At 43.2% G+C, this 27065-nt stretch overlaps 1 protein-coding gene across 2 annotated transcripts in view; it reads left to right on the plus strand.

Annotated features, from left to right (window-relative positions):
* The window catches only part of large2 (LARGE xylosyl- and glucuronyltransferase 2), a 95643-nt gene that overhangs the window by 22604 nt on the left and 45974 nt on the right, over positions 1-27065 (plus strand). Inside the window, exons 9-14 of one of the 2 annotated variants that reach the window (XR_007962167.1) lie at positions 1110-1265; positions 2532-2695; positions 3057-3335; positions 5563-5709; positions 7612-7807; positions 8354-8876. Coding sequence is in view for 1 of the 2 variants with exons in the window: in XM_052063902.1 (XP_051919862.1) it covers positions 1110-1265; positions 2532-2695; positions 3057-3335; positions 5563-5709; positions 7612-7807; positions 8354-8551 (1140 nt within the window). In the remaining variant the exon portion in view is untranslated. Of the gene's footprint in view, positions 1-1109; positions 1266-2531; positions 2696-3056; positions 3336-5562; positions 5710-7611; positions 7808-8353; positions 13112-27065 lie in introns of those variants that run through there. The other variant, XM_052063902.1, reaches the window with a different exon arrangement.

Below are 27065 nucleotides of genomic sequence, written 5' to 3' on the forward strand. Positions count from 1 at the left end.
TTAGTTTGAAAGTGCTCTGTAAATACTGTTGACTTGACTTGACTTAATAATTGATTCATCTGTGGATTTTTGTCGATGAATGGCTGAAAAAAAACTGTAATTTCCACTCCTTTATTCAAAAACAGGACATTATTTCAAATGAGCAAAAAACGCCCACATTTTTTTAATTAATCTATTCATTTCGGGTTCGATCCTCAAGATTGATTTTTTTTTTTTTAACGGTAAGTCAAGTCAAAAATGTTCTCTGCAATAATATGTTCTACGCAACCCGACTAATCTAAATATGGTACTATGATTAATATTGCATTTATTGAACAGGAACCAAATGGAAAAATCCACCCATTTTTTCCATCTTTAAGGGGCAGCTATTTTGCTATTTGCTGTAAACTTGCTCAAGTAAAGAACAGTCATGGCTTATCTTGCGAACAGCACACAACCAAACTCAGAAAACGACTATGTGAAAATCAAATTAAAAAAAAAAAATTGGAAACATTTGACAATCGATTCGGTGTCGATAAACTGTTGCAACTCAGTACGCTCATTAACATTTATAATGGCAGTGGAAAAAGCATGGACATAAATGAACCCTTGCAATTCATAATCCTGATAATTAAAATCAAATCAATAATCTCAACCGGGCACTTCCTGTTGCTGTGGATCAGACCTGCACATCGTTGAGGAGGACGTTTAGCCGACTCTTCCTGGCAGAACTGTTTGAGCTCGATGGTAATCTCATGTGTGTTCCCCCCTTTACATCATTTTTTGTTGATTTGAAGTCTGGGCTCTGATTGGGTCATTCCAAAAGGCAGATTGTTGTTTTTCTGAAGACATCATGTTGTGGACTAGCTTCTGTGTTTTGGGTCATTGTATATAGTTTTCTTGCAACACTATTTTCTCTCTCTCTCTCTCTCTCTCTCTCTCTCTCTCTCTCTCTCTCTCTCTCTCTCTCTCTCTCTCTCTCTCTCTCTCTCTCTCTCTCTCTCTCTCTCTCTCTCTCTCTCTCTCTCTCTCTCTCTCTCTCTCTCTCTCTCTCTATATATATATATATATATATATCATTTTGACCTATTTGGAACCCAATGACACCTGGTCTAAATCTGTGCTTTTAGGTAATCCACTGGAACTCTCCAAAGAAGCTTCGTGTGAAGAATAAGCACGTGGAGTTTTTCAGGAACCTTTACCTGACCTTCCTGGAGTATGATGGGAACCTGCTGCGGCGGGAGCTATTTGGGTGCCCAAGTCAGGCTCGTCCAGAGAGCATCCAGGTTAGATAAATACACGCAAGTACAGTACACACACCGTGGTAGCACCATGTCCTGAATGTTTTGGACACACACACACAGAGCGAGAGAGAGAGAGAGAGAGAGGGAGAGAGACAGAGATTCACAGTTCATCAAAAACCATCAATGATTCCTACATATAAATTATACACCATGAGAGGAGAGTGGTGACCCAATCAGAGCCCAGGCTTCATGTTATGTTCAAACCAAAAGGAAAATGAACTGATCATGCATTTCCGGTATATTAAGAAACACAATACTGACAATATTGAATTAAAATATCAAAAGCAATATTAGAAATCCCAAATTCTTGAATTCACATATGATGGAAAGAAGCTGTGGGGAACACGACATAAGTCATGAGATGGAATTCAAAAATGCATGCCTTTCTAGAAAAAGATGGAATATTGTTTTGGAAAACATATCCAGTTATATTGCAAGTTATTTTCACAATTATTTCACCATAACTGAGGGATGACGTGTACCAGTGTACACGTCATCCCTCGTCATGATGACTTGTACAGTGTACAAGTCATCATTTTTAGAACAGGACCGCATGCATGAATTTCTTGGGGACGACCTGGCGATCCCCTTGCGTTCAAATGACTCAGTCGTGCATTATCATGTGGATCGCAGATTATTTGGGCATTGCTTGTCTGAAATTATTTCCTGTTTACGTAGATGCAATGTTGTGTGATGGTGCTTTCATTCAAATGTGGCCCCAATCTATCTTTGGCTCCAACCGTGCTTGGGACGATTAAGTTCCTTAGTTTTGCTCGCCCCAACTCATGTTCAGCATGTTTGGTGATTGTGAATATATGCACAGTATATTCCATTTTTTCTCTCTCTGTTCCTCTGAATTTGGTTCATTTTGATATTACAGTATACTGCTGTATTTGTGTTTGTATGCATGTGTGCATGCTGCAAAAGCTAATGAGGATTTTGTGCTAATGGGGATTGGCTAAACAATAAGAAAGAAAAAAAAAACAATGTACCGGTAAATGATATTGTGTGACTGTTGCAAGGCAGCTGGTTAGGGTGTCGGCCTCACAGTGCAGAGGTGCATGGTTCGATTCTGGCTCCGGCCTTCTTGTGTTTGCATGTTCTCCCCATGCCTCCATGGTTTTTTTCTGGGTATTCTGGTTTCCTCCAACATCCCGAAAACATTCATGGCAAGTTAAAATTTCACCATTGTTGAATCAAAGACCACAAACCCTGAAAATGTTTCAACCAAAGGTTCTTTTTCTTTAGTTGCAGACTGATCTTGAGGAGCTGGATGAGGATGATCAGTGTTATGACTTCCGCCGTGAGCGACTCACCGTCCACAGAGTCCATCTTTACTTCCTGCAGTATGAATATACCCCCACAGAGGATGAGAATGATGTCACTCTCGTAGCTCAACTTTCCATGGATAGGTACCTGCTATTTCACTAAATTTAGAAGTAGAATATCAGGAAAATCTGGATAAAATGTTTGCCTGCCTGAAAAATGCCTACATAACATCTATTGTGCTAAGTCCAAATAAACTTTGTAGCAATTTGTACATCTGTTAGTCAGCACTGTACTGGCAGGACGTTATTGTGTTGTCCTTCCCCTTATAAATGTATTTAGTAAACTATCAATGCATGTGCAGTGAATTATGAGGTAACCTTAGTTGTAGCACTCCTGTGCTTGTTACTGCTCCTCCACAGATAAATGCACGTGCTAACTAAAATAGCTAACCTATCACAGCATTCTGTCTGAATAAAATGTGATTTTTCTGCATGTCACCGGAAGGCTACAGATGCTGGAGGCCATTTGCAAGCACTGGGAAGGGCCCATCAGCCTGGCCCTGTACATGTCTGATGCAGAAGCTCAGCAATTCCTACGCTACGCTCAAGCCTCCGAAGTGCTGAAAACCCGCAAGAATGTCGGTTATCATATTGTTTATAAGGAGGGCCAGTTCTACCCCATCAACCTGGTGAGGAATGTTGCCCTGAAGAATGCAAACACTCCCTACGTTTTCCTGACGGATGTGGACTTCTTACCAATGTATGGTCTCTATGATTATCTCAGGTAAGACCGGCTGCTGCCCTTCAGTCTACTGTATTTCAGCCACCTGTTCACAATGGGACAGTGAATGCTTGGTGATCTCAGTCTCGCTGGTTTGTGCTCATTTGAGTTCATTTCCTGTTTTTGAGTCCTCGTCGTGTAATGCAACAACACTTTGAAGGTTATCGATTCAGCTGCTTTGATTGTTGCTCCCACTAGTCTGTCTGCTGACTTAACACTCTTCATGTCTTAAACAATACTTTCTCAAGGTCTGAAGGACATTGTGCTATAGCTCCACTACAATGACTGCACCTGGAGCTACCAAAGTTTAAGTAGAAGGTTAGAGAGAGTAGAACGATTTCTATTGCTGGGCCCAAAAACCATCACTATCCATTTCAGACTTAAAATACATTTATTCCATAGCTTTCAAATGCAGCTTGAGAGGTTGCTCTTGTTTTAGGGGTTTTTGTTTTGTAGTTTTAGCTTTGTTTTTTTTTGTTTTTTTGGGGGGGGGGGTTATAGATGGTGTTATTTTCACTTGTCGTGTTCAATTTGTACTTTAGTACAGCACACTCTTTCAGATGCGGTTATATGCTCTATAAATGAATCTCAATTCAGTTGAGCTCAAGAGGCTCTTCACCCGATGTATGAAAAGCTTTTCTGTAAATACACCCACACTCCTTTTGAAGGCAACGCCAAACTTTTGGCGTTTGTCCCTCAGTTTGAAATCGAGAGCTCGCGGGCGTTCATTTTGAATAAGTATCGTATGTAAACTGCTTCAAACAACAAAGCGTGTGACGGAAAAGTGGTTAGGACTGCACGACTGTCCGTGTCTTATGTTATGTGTTGTGTTTATTTATTTTACTTTGTGTGAACTGTTTTGTTAAGCGCTTTGTTACAGCTGCCGCTGTTGTGAAAGCGCTATAGAAATCAGCATGTATTGTATTGTATTGTACAACTATGTAACGTTATCCTGGATGTCATCATTTTGGTTATCATCTTCTGGTGCAAAACATGTGTGAGCAGCTGAGTCATTAAATTCCGGTAATTTGTGTTGCGTCTCTCTCCCTGGAAAGGCAGGACTTTGATTATGGTTCAGGCATTACGCCCACAAGCAATTTTTTTCAACTATCAAAGATGGTTTCTAAGTAGGCCAACAAGTATCTATTTTATTGAGGAAATGTAGAGGAGAAAAAAAAGTCCATATATATAAAAAATATATTTGGGTATAGAAACAAAGTATTTGTACACTGTTACATTACAACACAGGCAAATGCATGCTACGCCCAAAGCAACTGTTCAAAAGTATATGATGAAGAGCAAGCAGCTACAGTATTTAAAGCTACCGTCTTTGACGTCCCAAGAAACTCTTGATGCAGGATTCTTCAAAGGCTCAAACTCTTGTATTATGTATTTCGGCTACACATACCCATTTTTGCGGGGGCCTCAGAAATACAGGAAGACTGATTTTCAAACAGTTTAAGTTACCAATGAATACCATGCTAATTTGGATGACACAGATGGACAAGGTTCTGGATGGTTTGCTAAATGGACAGGATGTCCACAAAGGCTGTGGTGCCAGCGAAGAGGCGTTAAATTGATGTTTTGTGCTGGAATAATGGGGCTGAGGTGGTCAGCCCCTGTCGAGTTCATGGAGGTCTCAAAATGACAGAATGACCACAGAATATGAGGAGTTTGCAACTGACCAATTCCTGTCATGTTTTTAAAAGAATTACACATAATGCAGAAAAATATTGCATAAGACGATAAATTATTCCACACTGCAAATATACATATATATAAATATGCAAATATAATAAATATATCAAAACTCTGAGTGAAAAGGGGGAAACACTGTGTGTGGCCACCATCATCCATGACCTCAATTCTATTAAAAGCTTGTGGACCAAGCTTAAAATGAGTCGTCAGTTTCAGTGGATTCAAGCGGAAATAATATTTGTATATTTGAAGAATGATGTCAATGTAAAGACAGACTTCAGTGGTTGTGCACAATTTGAAGCACTGGATTTCGTGTAATGACAATGTCATTGTGGTTGTTGTGTTTATGTATTTTACCATAAAAATTCATGTAAAAGTTGACGTTAAAAAAAAGCATTGTAAATTTCTTGGTAAATGAACCCATTTCAAAATAAAACATCAGACAGACAAACTGGATTAAAGCATGTGCAATGTCCAGAATATGGGGTTGGATTTGTAATTGTTGATCGATTGATTTCTTTCCTCTGTGCAGAAAAACTGTCACACAATTGGACATGGCAAATAATAAGAAGGCTCTGGTGGTTCCAGCTTTCGAGACACTGCGTTATCGCTTGTCCTTCCCCAAATCCAAAGCAGAGCTCCTCTCCATGCTGGACATGGGGACACTCTATACCTTCAGGTACAGTACAAGAATATGAATGCAGGATGATATTCTATGATCAAATGTTCTCTGCAATTCATTTCAACCCCCTTATCAGAATTGTTCTACATCAGTTCCGATGCTCTACTTGAGATACAGTTTTAATGCCGTAAACCTGATAACTATTTATCAGGTTGCTGTCAACTATTCCATTAGGGGTGCACCGATTAATCGTCCGGAATCAATATCAGCACCAATTTCTTTTAATTTGGGGTATCGGTAATTGACTGAGGTATGGAAAAGTCAGCCACTGTTCTCTTCTGCTGTGAGATTACCAATAAGGTATTGGTTTTTATTTCAGAGAACTACTTAAAATGCAATTAAAACAACCCGCTTGTATTGTTTCACGGGTAGTGTTCAATGTTTCACAATAAGACAAGAATGGAACATCAAAGGCATACGCTGTTGGTTCTGGAAAAAAAAAAAAAAAGAAAAGATCAGGATTGACAAGTCAGACATTTTAAAGATCGGTGATCGGCCCGAAAGTGTCATTGGTGCACCCCTGATTCTGTTCGGATTTTCGTTCGTTTTGAATGGGAAATGTGTTGAGAGAACACATGCGTTGAGAGGCAGCATATACCATCAGAGGCTGTACCAGGTCTTCAATTATAAATCAAATGTAACATTTAGAGGTTCTTTCACCTGCTTATTGTTTTGGAGTGATCAAGAAAATGCCAGAAAGCGCCAGATTGAGAATGTAGCACAGAGTGTTTACTGAATTAAAACCAACATGACAGTGCCCTCTCAGCCAATGTTTTTTTTACATTCTGGATGACAGTATATGGATGGTACAAATTATGACGAAAATCATCAATGATTTTTATTTTCATTTCCATGATGACTTGGCTATTCAGTGTTGCGAGTGTGGCACAAATGACAGCTGGGTAGTCATTGGAGTGGGTGGTCATCTGAGACAAAGCCACACCGAGTAAACTGTGAAAGATGGTTTCAACTTCTGGGAAGGAATGAAAGGAGAGCTTTCCAAAGCCCCTTAACACGGCTATTATACCTTATGATTATATTGATGCTGATGAAACTGAATGGTAGTGTTGATGGGTTCTCCATAAATAACGAGGCACTCTGGCGGACTCAGATTTACTTGTACACTCTCAAGTGACCTAGTAGATAAGTGGATTTATGGACTTCGTAGGAATGCGATAAAGGAAATGTATTTATAGGCTGGGTTGAAACGTGCTCTTGTCTATAAAGACGGAGGGTACCGGTATATTCCATCATAGATCCAGAGGTCATCAACTATTTGAGATCAAGGCACAAGTAAATACATCGAGTGTGTTCTTAGCAGGTGTGCCTCGGCCGGCTCCACTCGCCAGCAGTTGCAAAGGCAAGACAGAAAACGAAGAAACCAAGAACATAACACTGTATGAAGCAAAAAGAAAACTTAAATTTATGACTTATGATTTATAAATTTTATTCCATGTGCCAAACTGAAAACGGGTGTATCGTCCGGGGAGAAACTATAATCTTACAGAGTTATATCCAACATCAGCTCAAATTTGCTCACAAACTTGGGAGTTCGTGTGGGGATCCTAAGTGGTCAAACCTGACACAGACTGTGGAATTCCAGAGTTCAGGGGATTTGAGTGAGAAAATATTGGGATTGGCTTTGGCTCTAGAGCACGAAAATTAAAACTACTAATGTTAAGACGAGTGTTTAACTCTGAAAATTAAGGTGGATTCCACGGGAGTGGAGCATGATGAGGGAAATCTGTCTCGTGGGTGCACTTCCTGTGATTCTTGGAACCACCTTGAACTCTGTGACTACCATGTCAAAGTAACATGCAATTAACTCTGTAGAAAACCCTTTTGAATCGGAACCTGATCAGTGAAAAACATTCTCACCATGACTTATTTTATCTGCAGGTATCACGTGTGGCCGAAAGGCCATGCCTCCACCAACTATGCTAAATGGAGGACAGCCACCACACCTTATAAGGTTGACTGGGAGGCAGATTTTGAACCTTATGTTGTCGTGAAACGACATTGCCCAGAATATGATCAGCGTTTTGTGGGCTTCGGCTGGAACAAGGTTTCCCATATCATCGAGCTTGACGCACAGGTACTGTGCAACACAAATGATCAGATCTACAACATGCACTGTACTTTGTTGCTGCATAAAGTGCATTTCGCTCTGGTGTTTGAATTTGGTGGGTTGGTAAAGGGGAAGTCAAGGTCAAAATTTTCTTGGCAAAAATATGCTTTCTCTGCAGCCACTGGTCCAAACACAGTAAAAATTTACATTTGTGGCATAAGAATAAAGGTGATTAGTCAAGCCACCCATTTTCAGCCATATTTAGGTGGCTGACATGTTCATGCAGCATCGCCCTCTGCTGTTGACGGGAATGGACGTCAAAGTGCCACTAGCCTTAAATTGTGAACGTCACGATTCATCTCTTTTCTGGATTTGGTCATGTGATGTTCACAATGCAAGCTCCTGGTTTACTTCTGCTTTATGGAATGAATTTACAAAATTAAAGAAACACGTCTACTCTACTCTATTAATTTCACGTACAATATTAGTACAGGAAATCAGGAAATGCCAGACGAAATCAGGAAATGCCAGATGAATTCATAATATTGATTTTGTTTTGTTTTTTCCTCTCAGGAGTATGACCTTGTGGTTCTCCCGAATGCTTTCATGATCCACATGCCCCATGCACCCAGCTTTGACATCTCCAAGTTTCGCTCCAGCTCGAGCTACCGCAACTGCCTGAAGACTATAAAAGAGGAATTCCACCAGGATTTATCCAGGAAATATGGCTCAGCTGCTCTCAAGTACCTCACTGCTCAGAGAAACATCTGAGCAATGCTGTCAGACACGCATTTTCACAAGATAAAGAGCTCATACATACCGTTGATTGATTGGCGCTCAGCGATGGCCAGCACCAAGTTGCAATCCAACGGTAAAGCGTTACAGCCCCTACAGGACAAGAAGAAAGTTTAACATGATGGCAAATATCCTCATTTATATGGATTAACGAGGCCGATGGAGGTGTGAGACTGAAAGATCTTGCTTTAAAGCGTGTGATTGAAAACAATACAATACAATACAATACATGCTGATTTATATAGCGCTTTCACAACAGCGGCAGCTGTAACAAAGCGCTTAACAAAACAGTTAACATAAAGTAAAATAATAAACACAACGCATAACATAAAACACGGACAGTCGTGCAGTCCTAACCACTTTTCCGTCACACGCTTTGTTGTTTGAAGCAGTTTGAGATGAAAGAGGAGAGACGTGGAAATTTCATTTCCATTGTCCTAGACTTTATCTTTAATTAAACCAAGAGCATCATTTCGAGGAGTCAAAAATATCCTAAGTGCTTTGTGAAGCTTCATTTTCCCAAGAGTAATGAATGCATCCATCCATTTTAGAATCCGTTCAACCTCACGATGGGGCGTACTTTCCCAGCAGTCGGTTACAAGTTGTTTCGTCTATCAGGGATATTTCAGGCAGACATGGATCTCTGGAAACCAAGTTCAAGAACACAAAACAAGCAGTACAGTTGGCATTTACATCACATAGTTAGCAGTTGTGACGGTCAGCTGACCGTGAGGAAATGTTTACGCCTTATTACTTTGTACAGTATTTACTAAGATATTTAATATTTTCATATCTACACTTGTAAATATAAACCGATTAACTTAAAGAAATGAGCCGGTTAATTTGTCATGTGTAATGTAATGTGTGGAGATTTTGTACTGTATCGGTGCCACACACTGTCAGCACTCTGCATCTGGTTTATTCCGGGTGGGTACGGATCACTCTGCAAATGTGCTTAAGCACCACATGTTCATGTGGTCTATTCACAAATGAAGAATAGTAAGATCAGGTATCTCATTATTTTTCCTTCCAGGCGACGTTAATAAGCAATGCAGTGATAGAGAACAACTCAAAATTAAAATTTGTATTATCGAGAAGCGGTTATATGTATGACTGAATTGCAGATGCTTAGCTTTCTGTATATTTGGCATTGTTGTCTTATTCACTGGATATTGTGTGATCTGCTGAACCGTTCCAACAACAGTTTTAGAGTGCAAATTAAATTAAAAAGCAAATTCATCAAAACAGCACAAAAATTGGAGCCTAATTCACAGAACATTTTGTATCCAAATTGATAAGAGTTCACCTTGTTTTTTGACCTGAGACTTTTGTTCAAAAAACACAATTTCTCTTTGTTCATACTGCAAGGTGTGATGCCCAATTTGTTCACATTACAAAAACAAATACGGCTTCTGATGTAGCCACAATTCGTTCGTGATGTGGCACTCATGCACAGATGCTGATTCACGTGCAACAAAAAAACGACTTCATGTGGCGCAGTGTTTACTCAAGTGGCCCTGCATATATAGCGACTCATTTTATCATCTCATGTTGCCAGAGTAGCGAGGCGGGAGGAGGTAGAAACATTTTGGGGATATGAGGTAACGCTTCTCAATCTCCTTGTTTCATGGAGATGTCCACTAAAGATGACCTCATGACATTGCCGTGCATAATAAGTGAAACGCCTCCATGGCTGAATTACTATTATCGCCACAAATGTCCACCTTATGCTTCATGTTTCAAGTGGGATTAATTTAAAGTCTAATGTAAAGACAACGACAACAACTGTTACTCAAAAGATGTGCACAGATGAGATCTCATACAGAAGACACATCGCATACCTATCTGATTTATATCCACATCCAAAAGAGGCCCAGGTTGTAAAAATCGGAACTATACCGATTGAAAAAAAGAGATATGTGTCACATATGGGCAAAAAGTGAGATGCAATGTGAACACAGCCTTAGTTGGGTTTCCTAAATATAAATGGCCACACCAAAGGAAGTTTCTTTGTTTTGTTTTGTTTTGGGGTTTTTTGCATCATCCTTCAACTACTTTTAATCATCTACAATTTGTCCCTGCAGGAATTTGCGACGCAACACTGGCAAAATTTGCCCCGGATTTCAAAGCCCTGTGTGGAATTGAAAGCAGTCCGGGTGCCCAATATTACTTTTACATGTAGTATTTGATCCTGGTGTCTAGACGTCGTGGTCAGACAGGATACACCACAGAGTGTGATTCCCAATTCAATTTTTTTTCCATGTTCTCGTTCATGTGACAAAAACAAATGTGTCCTACAATGTTAACTGGACGCATCCATGATGTGACACACGTGTGTTTGAATGACATTTACTGTCATACCGTGTGCAGTCTGTTAACAATATCTAGGTCAAGTGGCGAGTTTACAATTTAAGTCTTAGCTTTAATATCACTTGTTCTGCCTCAATTTCTTAGCTTTTTAGCTCGTCATTTTAGATCTTTTTTTTTTTTAACTGAACATGGAAAATCAACATTTAAGCCGAGGAAGCAAGATTTGCTCTCCGCACAATCAAAATTGTTCTCCACAGAAGCAACATTTTTTTCACAGCAGATTCCTGTGTGGACGAGACAATGACCAAAAATTATTTTTATACAAATATCTATTTTTTGAAAATTATTTGTTCATGAATTCATTTTGGTGGCAATTACTTGACTTCTTTCTATGGTTTCAGTCATAACAGCCCTCCAAGTGAAACAGTAACTAAAATATGGCCCGCGACAAAAGTGAGAAACTATAGCCAAAGGGGAAAAAGAGACAAAAGTTGTTTCTGTTGTCTTGTTCTCTCATTGTGGCCCAGTGTTTTTGGGACCCCTGTTTTAGCAGCACAGAGAATCTGAAAAGCCAAGAATTATATTATCATGAGTGGGTGCTATTGAGACCACTGGATAATAGTCGGCTATTTCTAGAAACAATGAGAATGGGTGCTAAATAGGACTCGGAAGCAACTACGCTACATAGTCAAGCCAAAGAACAGCATTTGGGTACTATGTCAAAACTTTATTTTTCAGTGTACATAGCCTGCTGGTGTATTAAAGCACCAAAGTAAATTAATTCATGAGCTCTTATTCCTTCTGTGAATTTAAGTTGTGCTACCTTCACCGCATAAGATATGCCACAAAAGGCAAGATGGTCAAATCTGATTTTGATCAGGAGATTGGTAGATTTGGTCCTCAATGGTGTATTCACGGTCAAACAAAATGTGTGTGTGTGTGCGTGTGTAGGCGTGCGTGTGCGTGCGTGTGCGTGTGCGTGTGCGTGTGCGTGTGCGTGTGCGTGCGTACGTGCGTGTATAATACCGACTAAACTTTTGAGAACCAAACATATTCCATTGGCACCTTTCAATGAAAAACTAAATATCGTACCAAAACAAAATTGCCTAGATAAGTCATATTTTCGCTCCACACCCACAGACTGTCCCAAAGAACACTTTGGACCAGTGTTTAAAAAGGATTTTTATTGGTCTCTGGTTTTGATATCATAAAATCTTGGTACTGTATTTGAAGAGGAGTGTGTCAAGGTAGTCCGGAGTTCTCCGGACAGAATTGGATTCTTCAAACGTAGACTCAGAGAAGGATTGACAAAAAGGTTTTATTCATACAAAAACGTGCAAGGCCGACAAAGTACAGCAAAGGCCCCTGGTTACAATTAACCCGGAAATCACAAAATAAATGCTTGCAAAGGCAAGGACAAAAAACAAGAAAACCCAAAGCGCCTTACCTTAAAAAACCATGACTAGAATTATCAACCAAAATACTATTTACATAGAACAAATCGGCGAATTTTCCGACAGCAGTAGTTGGCGTGGCGTGGCTTTTTAAAGGCGGAATGTAACTCCAAATTTGGCTCAGGTGCGGCTCGTGAGGAAACGCCCACACTCCGGATGGAGGAAACAAAGCAAACAGGACAGGATCATGACAGAGTGTGTAGACTTGGGTAGTTTTGTTTTGTTTTTTGTCAACTATAACTAATTAATTATCATCACAGATATGAGTAATGGTAGGCATGTTACATGTATATTACACTATATATTTTATAAATGAGACCTCTGGACATGAGAGAGAAAAAGTAGTGGACCAAAAGTGGATACAACATTTCATGACTAGAGCATTGCATGGTTCTGGAATTGCAATACGGGATTAAAAAAATGTGTTTTATGTGCATCTCTATCAACCTCCTCCCCGCATTAATTGAATACACAAGGTGAATAGAGAAACAGTCCAGGTTTTGAGCAAAGCGGATGCAGCAAGGCCTTAACCGTGAGTCAACAGCATAATGCATGAACATGAATCATGAATCCTGCCCCCGCACTCCTGCCATCAATGCCCCGTCCATTGAGTTGTTGCTAATTGTGGTAAATGCTATACTGTAGTGCCTTTGCTGTATTGTGGAACTTGATTTTGATTGTCACAAAAAGGCCTGTCCTCAGGCACTCTATTTATTATTATTGGATCTTATTTTTCTATGTAAGTGCTTGAAATAAATTTGCCCTTTTTTAATCGTTTAGCCCTGTTTATTCTGTACACACCACAGAGCAAAACAAGATCAGTCTTGTTGGCTTCTTATAGAACCGCGATGACAAAAACGCTGTCAAAAATGCATCAAGAATAACAATAACTTTAGATCAGCTGCATTGATTGCAATTGAGATGTTCAATGGAAGGTCAAGAAATTGAATTTGGCGCCTTTGAGTCACAGCCTGTTACACAAGCTTCGCTAGGTTTTCTCTTATATGTAGTTTTCTGACCTTATTTTTACATTTCTTTTTAGTTGTTATTATTGCAACCTACAGCATTTAATAAACAACAAACACGGAAGGAAGACAAGAGCCGGTTACAATCTCCGACCCGCTCTGAGATACAACCTGCCGAGTCCTTAATTTATTGAAGAAAGAGCTCCTTAATACACAAGCTTCGAAAGGGAAGGGAGGTGGAAGCACACACACACATGTCAGAACATCAATAAAGTCCACAGAAAGATGATGTCACGGTTCTGTGTCAGTCTGGCCAGCAGGTGGCATCAGCGGACTTTGGTGCACACCTGCTGCCAATATATGATTAGTCTCAGTTTGTATTTAAGGAGCCCTCTGACATGCACATATCGCTGGAGTATTGTAGTTAGCCTTGCTACTTCTTTGCTCATTGACTGCTATTGCTATAGATCTCGTCGTGTTTCGCTCTCGGTACCAATGATTTTGTAAGTATTGGATTTTATTTTGTGAACTGGCTTTCTCTTGCGTGTATTTTGGATACATTGTTTTTGTTTGTCTTCGCGATCCTTATTTTCCTACCTTGCCTTTTGTGCAAGCGCTTTTTGTTATTCGTTTTTGTGCCCTCTGGTCCTTGTTTTGACCAGCACTTTATGTTACTACTTTGTTGGTGCGAATTTTTGTATATTAAACCTTTTTGCTACGGAGACCTTGTTTGGTGTCTGCATTTCGGTGATCCACTTCCTTATTTTTTTGTTGTGCGCGAAGCAATTATCCTATCGCTTCGTGCACAACGTGACAGAATACTCCAGCCAACATGGATCCCGCAGACCTCAACAAGATTATGACCGCCTTGACCAGCCAAGGACAACTGGTGGGTCAGCAGGAACAAGCGCTCGCGGAGCCCCGGGGCACAGTCTCCCTGCTGGCCCATCGACTCGAAATTTTGGGTTCACCGGTGGAGCGGGAACCCGATATCCCACACCCACCACGTTATGGTGGTGAACTTGGGCTCGGTGAACAATTTCTTCACCAATGCTCGTTGGTGTTCGACCAACAACCATACAGCTATGCCAAGGATAAAACCAAGGTGGCATTCATAATGAGTCTGTTGACTGGTCAGGCGGCGTCATGGGCTTTGGAAGTGAGCAATGCTAAGCCCGGCCTTCGGTCTTCCTTCCCTGATTTTGTGGCCGAATTTCGGCGGGTCTTCCACCCTCCAGTGATGGGAAGAGAGGCCGTTTACTAGATTATCGGCAAGGAAAGCAATCAGTGGCCGAATACTCTATTTATTTTCGTATTCTGGCCGCCCGTAGTGGTTACGGGGACCGCGCCCTGTGTGGCTTGTTTCACCGCGGGTTGAATGTATCATCAAAGGACGCACTGGCAACCCGCAATGACAGCACCAATTTGGAAGAACTCATTAAGCTGGTCCTTGTTATGGACAACCGCCTGCGGGATCGCGAGCAGGAACGTAAGGACGAACGGGGAAATGCCAGCGCCCAGCCCCGACGTGCGAGCGGTCGGCCGGATTACCGCGAATCCTGGCGGCCGTCTGGACCAGAGCAGCACCCCGGTGCCAGGATCGTCGCCGCTGAGGGAGAGCCTATGCAGCTGGGCGGAGGACGTGTGGGGCCGGAGGTAGGACGACAACGGATTCGTGACCAGGCCTACGGCGGCCAACAAGGACATCGAGTTGACGACCATCCGATGACCCCAACCCGCTTTTCTACTCGCACGTACAACCGTGAGTCTGCACCCAGCACACAATACCGGGAGCCTAGAGGAGGGGAGTCCAGGTCGGGACTCTCCAAGAGACTTGAGCTAGACGGGACACTCTATGGTCCTTCACGGGCTTTTCCGGGTTCGGGCACTGGTGGACTCGGGATCGGACGATTGTTTTATTGAGACTAAGTTGGCTAATGACCTGGGTTGTCCGATAGAGGAGTTGGATGTGGCTAAACGTGTTCACGATCTCGATGGGCGACTCCTGGCGGAGATAAAACAGATCACGGGCCCCTTAATGGTAAAGGTCTCTGGTAATCACGTTGAACAGAGGCGATTTTATCTTATGCAGTCTCGGTCCGTACCTGTTACCCTGGCTAAAGACCCATAATCCTGTCATTGCGTGGGATCGCACCGCAATTGAGAATTGGAGCCCATTCTGTTACGCGCATTGTCTACGGTCGGCAGTGGGGGGTAGAGGGCTACCTCGCACCGACCCGCCCGAAACCATTTGCTTGGACAACGTCCCAAGCATCTATCATGATTTACGCCAAGTGTTTAGTAAGGATCGTGCTCAATCCCTACCTCCACACAGACCTTACGACTGTGCTATTGACTTACTGTCTAACGTCCCTCTACCGAGTTCTCGACTTTATCAGGTTTCACAGCAAGAACAAGAGGCTTTAAGGGAATACATTGATAATTCACTCTCGGCTGGCCTCATAAGGCCATCTAAGTCCCCGTTGGGGGCCGGGTTCTTCTTTATTGAAAAGAAGGACAAGTCGTTACGACCATGTGTAGACTATCGGGGACTAAATGAGATCACCATAAAAAACAAATATCCTCTTCCACTATTGGATTCTGCATTTGCCCCCCTCCAATCAGCAACCGTTTTCTCAAAACTAGATCTACGCAGTGCTTACCATTTGGTCCGCATTAGGGAGGGGGACGAATGGAAGACTGCTTTCAAGACACCATTGGGCCATTTTGAATATTTGGTCATGCCTTTTGGGTTAACCAACGCTCCTGCCGTGTTTCAAAGTTTAATCAACGACGTGTTGAGAGATTTTTTGAACGTGTTTTGTTTTGTTTACTTAGATGACATATTGATATTTTCAAGGAACATCAACACCACGTCAGGCTGATCTTGCAACGTCTAATGGAAAATCGTCTTTTTGTAAAAGCAGAGAAATGTGAGTTTCACGTTGAGTCTATTTCATTCCTTGGGTTCATCGTGGAGAAGGGGCAGCTGAGAGCCGATCCTGCCAAGATTAAGGCGGTGGTGGAATGGCCGACACCCACTGCGAGGAAGCAGTTACAACGTTTCTTGGGGTTCGCTAATTTCTACTGTCGTTTTATTCGTAATTACAGCCAGAGAGCACTTCCATTGACCCGGTTGATGTCCGTCAAAGTCCCGTTTCGGTGGGATTCAGATGCCGACAGGGCGTTTGCCTAATTAAAGAAGTCATTCACTAAGCCGCCCGTGTTGCAACACCCTAACCCTGATATTCCGTTTGTAGTAGAGGTGGACGCTTCGGATTCAGGAGTGGGGGCAGTGCTATCTCAGCGTTCACCAGTCGACCAGAAGATCCACCCTTGCGCCTTCTTTTCACGACGTCTCAGTCCTGCGGAAGCCCACTATGATGTGGGAAACCGAAAATTGTTGGCCGTCGTGCTAGCCTTACAGGAATAGAGACACTGGCTCGAAGGAACTAGAGAGCCGTTCACCGTGGACACCGACCACAAGAACCTCGCATACATTCGCTCGGCCAAGCGACTGAACTCCCGTCAAGCCCGGTGGGCACTCCTGTTTACACGCTACAACTTTACGCTCACCTACAGCCAAGAACGTGAAACCTGACGCCCTATCTCGGATCTATGACCCAGCGGCCGAGAGTGGTGTACCCCAGAGCATCCTACCGGACCACCGCATCATGGGAGCGCTTAGATGGGAGATTGAGCGGAGGGTACAGGAGGCCCAAGAGGGAACCCAAGTTCTGGCGGGATGTCCTTCCGGAAGGCTATTTGTGCCCCCACATCTGCGCGCGGAGGTGTTGTAGTGGGGACACACATCGAAGATGGCATGCCACCCCGGGGTTAACCGGACATTGCATCTCGTCACTCAGCGGTTTTGGTGGCCTGAGCTTCGAAGGGATGTTCTGGACTATATCAAGGCCTGCTCCGTCTGCGCATGCAGTAAGGTCTCACATCAGCCTCTGGCTGGTTTGCTACGACCCTTACCTGTTCCTCCTCGACCTTGGTCCCATATTTCAATGGACTTTGTCACTGGCCTCCCTGTTTCCCGGGGAAAGTCCGTTATCCTCACCATTGTGGATCGCTTCTCCAAGTCCGCCCATTTCATTCCGTTGTCCAAGCTGCCGTCCGCCCTAGAAACCGCCGACCTCCTCATCAGCCACGTCTTTCGCCTCCATGGGATCCCGCTGGATATTGTGTCGGACCAGGGTCCCCAATTCGTCTCCAGGGTGTGTAAACAGTTCTGTCGCGCCATGGGGGCAACGGCAAGCCTGTCGACGGGATACCACCCCCAGTCCAACGGACAGACCGAACGGATGAACCAGGACCTGGAGGCGGTGCTACGATGTGTATGTCTCCACCGTCCCTCATCTTGGGCCGTCCACCTGCCTTGGGTGGAGTACGCGCATAACACACTGGTCTCCTCAGCCACAGGTCAGTCTCCCTTCATGTCTGCCTATGGCTATCAGCCTCCGCTTTTCCCATCACAGGAGGGGCAGGTGGAAGTTCCGTCGGTACAGCACCATCTCAAGCGGGCCCATCGCGTGTGGAGGGAGACCCGGGCAGCCCTGTCGCGTACCGCCACCAGGAACCGGCAGATTGCAGATCGGCGACGTCGCCCGGCACCAGGCTATCAAGTGGGGCAGAAGGTGTGGCTGTCTACGAGGGATCTCGTCTGGCCGGCACTTCGAGCAAGTTGGGGCCCCGCTTCACGGGACCGTTCGTGGTGGAATAGATCGTCAGCCCCGTCTCCGTCAAGCTCCGGCTGCCGCCCACCATGAAGGTCCACCCAGTCTTCCACGTTTCCCTGCTTAAGCCGGTGGCCTCCAGTCCCTTGGCTCCGCCTCCCACCTCGCCTCCTCCTCCGCGGATTGTTGACGGTGACCCGGTGTACACGGTGAGGGAAATCCTGGACTCTCGGCGCAGGGGTAAGGGGTTCCAGTACCTGGTCGACTGGGAGGGCTACGGCCCGGAGGATCGGCAATGGGTCCCCCGCTTCTGGATCTTGGATCCGTCCCTTCTCCGCGCCTTCCACGCTGCGCACCCATCGAAGCCAGGTAGTCCGCCAGGAGGCGTCCGTTGAGGGGGGGGTACTGTCACGGTTCTGTGTCAGTCTGGCCAGCAGGTGGCATCAGCGGACTTTGGTGCACACCTGCTGCCAATCTATGATTAGTCTCAGTTTGTATTTAAGAAGCCCTCTGACATGCACATATCGCTGGAGTATTGTAGTTCGCCTTGCTACTTCTTTGCTCATTGACTGCTATTGCTATTGATCTCGTCGTGTTTCGCTCTCGGTACCAATTGTTTTGTAAGTATTGGATTTTATTTTGTGAACTGGCTTTCTCTTGCGTGTATTTTGGATACATTGTTTTTGTTTGTCGTCGCGATCCTTATTTTCCTCCCTTGCCTTTTGTGCAAGCGCTTTTTGTTATTCGTTTTTGTGCCCTCTGGTCCTTGTTTTGACCAGCACTTTATGTTACTACTTTGTCGGTGCAAATTTTTGTATATAAAACCTTTTTGCTACGGAGACCTTGTTTGGTGTCTGCATTTCGGGGATCCACTTCCTTATTTTTTTGTTGTGCGCGAAGCAATTATCCTATCGCTTCGTGCACAACGTGACAGATGATGTCTGGTCAGAAACAATGCACTCCTGTGCTTAGAGGAATTCATTTGCGCAAGGTCGTCGTGAGCGTGCCGTCTCACGGTAGCCATTTCCATTCCTCAGTGGTTATCTGATTTCAGTCTGAGTGTTGGCGAAGTCTCCAATCCAAAGAATATCATTTAGATGCACTTTTGTGTACTTGGAAGGTTGAAAGTTCTTCTACACGGCGATGAAGCCTAACAAGCACCGCTCCTTGATGACTTATCACGTCTAAGCTTGGGAACCGGTTGGCTCCCTTCAACATCGTTCTTCACTGTTCCTCTCTCCTGGAAACCTTGCAAGGCCATTCTGCTGAATAAATGCTTTGTCCTAAGATGAGAGTACATGTGGGATAACTTTATGTACATTTATTCTATTAATTTCGTTTAATTTTTTTAGTATGGCCCTGTCCCCGCCCTTGTCCCCCTCATTTGCGCGTTCCTGATAATGGGTGCCAATGTGGGGTGTCCCAATTCTCCATTGTTCTTTTGCCCCACCCCCTTTGCAACCTTGCTCCACACTTTGGCTCGGCCCACATCCATGCACCCTCAGCCAAAACGTATTCCCCACAATGCATTGCAGATTTGACCAAAATTGCTGGAAAATGGCAACGCTCGATGAAATTCCTGTGCTTGTGCCAAAATAATTATTTTCAAGTATAAATATGGAATTATTATGTATTTATATGTATTATCATTATGTTAGATTGGCCCTTTTGGTATTGTTAATATTATAATTACATTAGTTGTTGTTATTTGTATTATATTATTTAATAGTTTGCATGTTCTCCCCGGGCTTGTGTGGGTTTTCTCCGGGTGCTCCGGTTTCCTCCCACATTCCAGAAACATGCATGGCAGACTGATTGAACACTCAAAATTGTCCCTAGATGTGATTGTGAGCGTTGATGGTTGTTCGTCTCTGTGTGCCCTACGATTGTCTGGCAAGCAGTTCAGGGTGTCCCCCACCTACTGCCCAAAGATGGTTGGGATTGGCTCCAGCACCCCTGCGACCCTTGTGAGGGTAAGCAGATCGGAAAATGGATGGATGGATGGATGGATGGATATTTGTATGTTTTAAAAATATTCTGGCTCATAAACTACCCAGCGAAAGGTTGATGCTTGGCATCCCTGCAGGCAGTAGCTCATTACATTTACTTTACCAAGTGAATATGAACTCTGGTGCTGCAATGAGCATCTGACTTTTTCGCCTCCTTCGATTCCTGCACCTTTTTTTCAAATACCGGCAACCAACCACAAAATTGTGGTTGGTTGCAGTTTTAAAATCATTTTAAACAATAGAATTCCAAAACAACAACCAGCGATGGCGTGCCGCTTGTTTGTGACAGAGATTCAACACAGTGGCGTAACGACATGGACTGTCCTAAGTCTGCAATTTTGAGGACCATAAGGTATAGTGTGGGCATTGGGTATTGGGACAGAGCCTTTGTCGTTTGAACTTGTTGTGGACTTTTTTTCTGGATTTTTGGCTGATGGTATTTGTTGGTGGAGAATATCGGCACAAACCGGCGATACCTTCATGGCAGTATTCTTGCAACAGCACCGGATTTCGGCTATGATGGTCCAATTGTTGGAAATGTGTTGTTTGGTGGCTTAACAGGCAGCATTGTTGGCTCAAAAAGGCCAATGCTGTTTGACTGTCCTTGATGGTGCAGCTGGAGGGGCTGCGACACGGGCAGCGTTAACAACGTGGAACCGAATGTATCCGCAGAGGAGATATAGACGAGAGTGCATCACAGATGAGACATAGGGAGAAATGACTTAAGAGGACTGATTAATTGGACTATTCTCTGTGTTACTCGGACGGACGAACGTGTTAAAAGTAGGGGCTGGCAGTGACAATGTCAGTCAACTCGTGACAGCTAAGTCAATGATCGAAATTGAGGATTCAATATTTGAGGTCAACTTATATATTTTGAAGCTTTGTTTTGCTCTCAGCGGCACGTTGGTCGACTCGTTAGCACATTCACCTCACAGTGCAGAGGTACCAGGTTCATTCCAGCTCCGGCCTTCCTGTGTGGAGTTTGCATGTTCTCCCTGGGGCCTGCGTGGGTTTTCTCCGGGCACTCTGGTTTCCTCTCGCGTTCCAAAAACATGCATGGCGGATTAATGGAACACTCCAAATTGCCCCTTGTTGTGATTATAAGTTTGTCTATGTGTGCCCTGCGATTGGCTGGCACCCAGTTCAGGGTGTACCCCTCTCACTGCCCGAAGACAACTGGGATTGGCTCCAGCAAACCAGCAACCCTCGTGACGATAAGCGCCTGGATGGACGTAATATTCAATGGCAACAACACACATTGATGCCATTCAGGCGCCACGCAAGGATTTTTCTCTCCCGGGCTAAGGGGGCCTTGAACGATGTGGGGAAGCTAAGGAGAAAAGAAAGATTTTCATGTCTTCACTTACTTTAGAAAAAAAAGTAAACACTTTTGAGACATGTATATTCATTATAAGTAGAGCTGTCAGTTTAGCGCGTTTTTATTGGCATTAATTGAAATTAATTTTAACGGGATTAAAATTTTTCTCGCGAGATTAACGCGGCACACGTCACAAGCGGATGTTATGTTGCTCTATAAATACACCAGAAACAAAACAACAAGCGCGCTGCAGAAGTCCACGCCCATGTCTGTTTTGCCAGCCACGGCAGCGCGAGACACCGAAAACTGATACTTAAAGAGTTTATGAATGGAAAGTTTACTTTTAAAAAGTTGCCATATTGCTCCACTGACAAGACCAAAGTTATCTGTTCTTCTCTCTCTCTCTGTATCATACAGGTATACGATGTATGCCACTGACGCGATTTTACGTGTTTGGAACTATTTTGTGTGGAAGGTTACAGTGTTCTGTGTCCATGTAAATAGAGCGGGTGGAGCTTCTCTGTGTTCGTCTGACAGTGACAGTGCCCTACAGTGGTAGCGAAAGTAAAATGTCTCCAGTGTTGTCATCGAACCAAGTGTAGTCATTCGAAATTAGGTCTACACAAAACCGTAGACAGACTTCGGCGCAAGTAGGACCAATACAATCAACATAGCCTGACTGTGTTAGGGGAGTGAACCCCCCACCCCCTTTCAGAATGGTTTGCCCCTGCAGCACGGGGGAAGTGCGTGTGCTTGTTTGTACGGCCGGCAGTTTCCAATACAGCGGCGCATTATGAACACTGATGTCCGGTGTCTCGTTATTCTTCAACAAACATACAGAAACAGACCGCTGTGTTAAAAGCAAACTTGAGAAAAATGAAGTATGCAACCATGGTTTAAATCCACTATAGGCTGAGATGTTATATTGCTCTATTTTGATTTCATAAAAAAAGCTGTTAAAGCAGCTGTTGTGTGACAAAATATTTTTTTCACCATTATTGATGGACAGTAATATTGTGTGAGAGATTATGTGTGAATAACTGCACCAAGTGAAAAATGTTCATGTAAAATTGAAAATCGAATTTGTTATTTCATTAAATATTTGCATTTGTCACAACATTGAATGTTTTCATTGTTCCGCCAACATGTCAACCAAGCTGAAACCGGCATAAATCATCTCCATCTTTTTCTTTCATAATGACGTGAAATCAAGATTTTCATGGTTTCATAATCTCGTCAATGGCTTCTTTTTTTTTTTGCTGTCGCTTGGAAAGAAGGAGGAGATGATTTGGTTATCCGTAGAACAGTGGGAGTCACGGCCTCCTTATTTGCGTCAGAACAAAAGGAGGATCGATGCGGTCGCAACAGAAAATAGCTCCCACCCACACCCACAGGTCTCTACCACTTGCAATCAATGGCAATAACCATTCTCTTCTCGTTCTTCTCTTCTCAGGAAGTCACCAAAGGGGAAGATAAGCTACTCTCTCAGGTGGGATTTAAGTCATTGACGATAACACACAGGGTATTCGATCGTATTTGCTCTGGGGATGTTATTGTCCTGTCTGTTTTATTGACAGGTGCACAATTCTCACTTGCTCACATATAAATTGTGTGTGTGTGTGTCTGTGTGTGTGTGTGTTTCACGGACATGAAACATATAAATACAAATGGCATTGCAAAACAAAAAAATTAAAGACAAAAGTTTTTAAGACAATTGATAGAACAAAAAGGCACACAAATCTTGGGGGCTCACATCCACAAGGAGCTGAATATCCTTAAAAGTCTTGCTTGTCTCCTTACTACATTTAGTTAGTAGTTAACTTTGCTTTTGGCCTTTGTTTCAATATGGCTGTGCAGAGATCAGAAAGTAGTTGTCTGAGTGTATGTCGGGCAGAACCCTTTCACGTTACAATTGGTTCCTGCTAATAATTACCACTAGATGGCATCAGAACACTAACAGGGAAACAATTCAATGGGACATACTCTATAATGAAGAGACTGTAACACCATTAATATAAAGCGCATCAGGTTATAGGGCGCATTGTTTTGAGAAAATTGAAGGCTTTTAGGTGCGCATTATGGTTGATGCAAACAAAGGAATTAACGGTAGCTCTTTGAGAGGCTCTCATTACTCCATACAGCTAGTGTAGGATTCTGATGTTAAAAAAAAACAACCCACTGATAACAGTGTTTGCGTCCTTTACTTGCGCAAAACCTACATGCGATGTTTTGAAAATGTGCTGCATTTCATTCCAAATATCAGGATGTCGCTAATTTCCTCTGCATTTTCTGGGCAATTCTAGTCACCGTTTTTACTTTGACGAACAATGAAGATCATGCCAACTAGAACAAAGGCATTCGTACTAATTCTGACGAGTGCGTGGCATGTGTTGCAGACGTGCTGTGCAGCACCATGCGTACAAGGGCGTCTGCACATGCGTGGAAGCATCAAGAGGCCTAAAGTGGTCAGGAATTCTGAAACTAACAGATGGCTAAGGTGAGCGTCGGTGTTCGCTAGCTCCATGTAACTTAAGCTATTAATTCCTTCGCATTATGGTTTGTGATGTTTACTTTTGCCGTTTTTTTCAAGGCCATCCAACAACAACTCAGCAACTTAAAAGTTGCCCGACAGTGCAGTCCCACCTAGATTGCCGTCCATTAAATCCTCAGTACCTTTTTATGTAATATAATAAGCAACAACACAAATTACCAGCGAACTATTACACTCATCTTGCCATGCAAATAGAGTTACCTATGGGTTTGTAGTTCTCTCCTATTAGTTGACAGTGGCCCAAAGGGCTGCAGTTTTCTGTCGTTTAAACATTAGGTTTCTCTCTTAAATAAAGATCAATTTCAGGTCATTTTGTAACATCTTCCTCCGACTCTGTAATCCCATTAGGATCGAAAAGTTGCTTCCATCTTTCAATGTTAGTTTTGTAAAGTAATTTTCTGCACCAGCAGTGCGCACACATCCTGATGGCAACATGCCATTTTTTACGTTTAAAAGTGATGATTAAGTCAAATGTGTTGTTGGCGACTGGCTGAGACATCAGTCCAAAGGTTTTTACGCTGAGGGAATATGGAAGCTTGTGCACAGATGGGAAAAGTGTGTGATAGTGTTGGAAGACTATGTTGAACATTTTTTTTAAGTGACCTCATATATGTATAAGAGGTCCTTATACCGAAAAATTCACCTTATTTATTGATTGATCCTCATAAATACGCACAAAATTCGAGAACCGCTTAAAAAAACCCAAAAAGCACAAAAAAAACCATCCGACCTATATATTTTCCCTTCATAAGTAACTGAACTTGAGAACCTGCACGGACCGCCCTCTAAATGGTCAAATCTATCAATATATGGTCAATGCAAAAGTACCACAACCATAAATGTATTAAATTTTCTCCAAAATGGACGTGATGCCTAATAATGCGGGCCGCCTTGTATATGCACCGAGTTCCAAAATCTGTGAATGCTGTTGTGTGACTTCGATGTGGGGTCTGCTTGACCGACTGATGTTTTATCGAGGAAAGGTGGCCATAACTGAGGACAGCATGCGGACGTTAAAGTGGGATGGGTGGGAGTGAAAGAGGACGCTAAAGGCGTGTCCCAAGCAGGTGTAAATATTGCCCTGTACGTGTCTTGAGCCAAACAACATCTTGAGACGCGCTTGCGAAGCACAGTAATCTGTAATCTATCAGTTACACAGCAAACCGGGGGAATCGAGCAACAGCAATCGAGAGAATTCAAGATCATTGAATCCATGGTGCTTGGTGCTTTTGTTTTATGGAAGGGTGCCATCTATGCATCATTGCAAAGACGACCAAGGTGCAGCAACATCAGTCCAAGGAAAAGCTGTCCATCTTCCACTCCGACTGCAGTAAAAAGTGTAATGTTCTGCGTTCCATAAAATAAAGACGCTTTCTTGGAGATTGTAATACTTTTTTCTGCCGCTCTGCCGTCCCCACTTGGCTTCCATGTTCTCTCAACCAATCTCCACATTCTCAACTCAAATGTATTTATAGAGCACTTTCAATTTACAGCACGTGCTACGGTAAGTGATGAAGGATAAGCAAATTTTGCATTTTCAAATACTACAAACAAGAAGATTGCTGACAAACCACAAGACAGCCCAACTATATCACCAACATGGATGAGGTGCCACTCGCTTTCGACATCCCGGTGAGGCACACTGTCGAGAAGAAGGGGACCAGCACGGTAGCTGGACGCCCAACGGGGTGCGAGAAGTCGGCCTTTACTGTTGGTTTTGGTTGCCATGGTAATGGACAGGAATGCCCACCTCCAGTCATTTTTAAGCCGAAAGAAAAGTTTCCAGCTGGAGTCAAAGCGAGGTTGCGAGCGGCGTGGGAGGAATGGTGAACACAACTTTATGAAGACATGAAGGCAGCATCAGACGAGTTTCGTCAGTTTGTGAATAGATTGTTCGACAGTCGAAATCATTTCTGAGGAAGCTGCACGGCAACGAGGCTGACTCTGAGAACGATGCGAGCGAACCTGGTTTAATGGAGAACTTGCCCAGCTGTTCATTTAAGAAACAGAAGATGAGGACTTTGATGGATTTGTGGATGAGGATTGATTAAAAAAAAAAACAACTTGAGTACATTGTTAAATACTTGAATAAAGTTCTCAATAAACTGAACTCAGTTGTATATATATTTGTATATCATTTGTAAATTTATGTGAAAAGTCATCAAAATTCATAATCTTCAGGCGTTGTTGCTTTCACGTCCCCGTTAAGGTGGGCCAACATATTTTTTTGTCATGTACAGTACATTGTTTGTATATCATCTTGGATATCTTGGTCTTGGATATCATCAACAGCAGCCTTTCTTCTGGTGTAGTTCCCCAACAGTTTAAACATGCTGTGGTCCAACCCTTGATCAAGAAACCTGGTCTTGATCCAGATGAGCTGTCAAGTTACAGACCCATTTCCAAACTGCCTTTCATTTCCAAAATTCTGGAAAAAGTGGTGCACATGCAGTTGAAACTTTTCTTGGATGAACATAACATCTTGGAGGTCTTCCAGTCAGGTTTCAAGACGATGCATAGCACGGAGTCAGCCCTGTTACGCGTTTCTAATGACATCCTCCTGGCAAATGACTCTGGAGACCACGTGTGTCTGGTTTTATTGGACTTAACTGCAGCATTTGATACAGTGGATCACAGTATTCTGCTGACTCGTTTGCAGCACTTGGTGGGCATTGGCGGGAGTGCTCTTGATTGGTTTAGGTCCTATCTAGCTGACAGGACCTTTTGTGTCAGCCTTGGCTGCTCTGAATCACGCACTGCTCCCCTGTCATGTGGTGTTCCACAGGGCTCAATTCTGGGGCCTCTGCTGTTCTCGCTGTATCTGCTCCCATTGGGTTCCATCTTAAGGAAACATGGTATTCCTTTCCACTGCTATGCAGATGACTGCCAGATCTATGTCCCACTGAGCAAGAAAGACACCTTCTCATTAAGGCCACTCCTATCCTGTCTGGAAGAAATCAAAACCTGGATGGCACAAAATTTCTTGAAGTTCAACGAAAAGAAGACAGAGGTGATATTGTTTGGCCCCAGTGGACCTTGTACATTCCATCCTGTAGACTTGGGCCCCCTATCTCCTTATCTGAAATCAACGGTCTCAAACTTGGGACTTAAACTGGACAGTGATTTCAAACTCGATCGGCAAATTGGTGCCGTTGTTAAATCCAGCTTCTTTCACCTTAGACAGCTGGCCAAAATAAA

This window comes from Hippocampus zosterae, chromosome 4, assembly GCF_025434085.1.
Source record: "Hippocampus zosterae strain Florida chromosome 4, ASM2543408v3, whole genome shotgun sequence".
Taxonomy (NCBI): domain Eukaryota; kingdom Metazoa; phylum Chordata; class Actinopteri; order Syngnathiformes; family Syngnathidae; genus Hippocampus; species Hippocampus zosterae.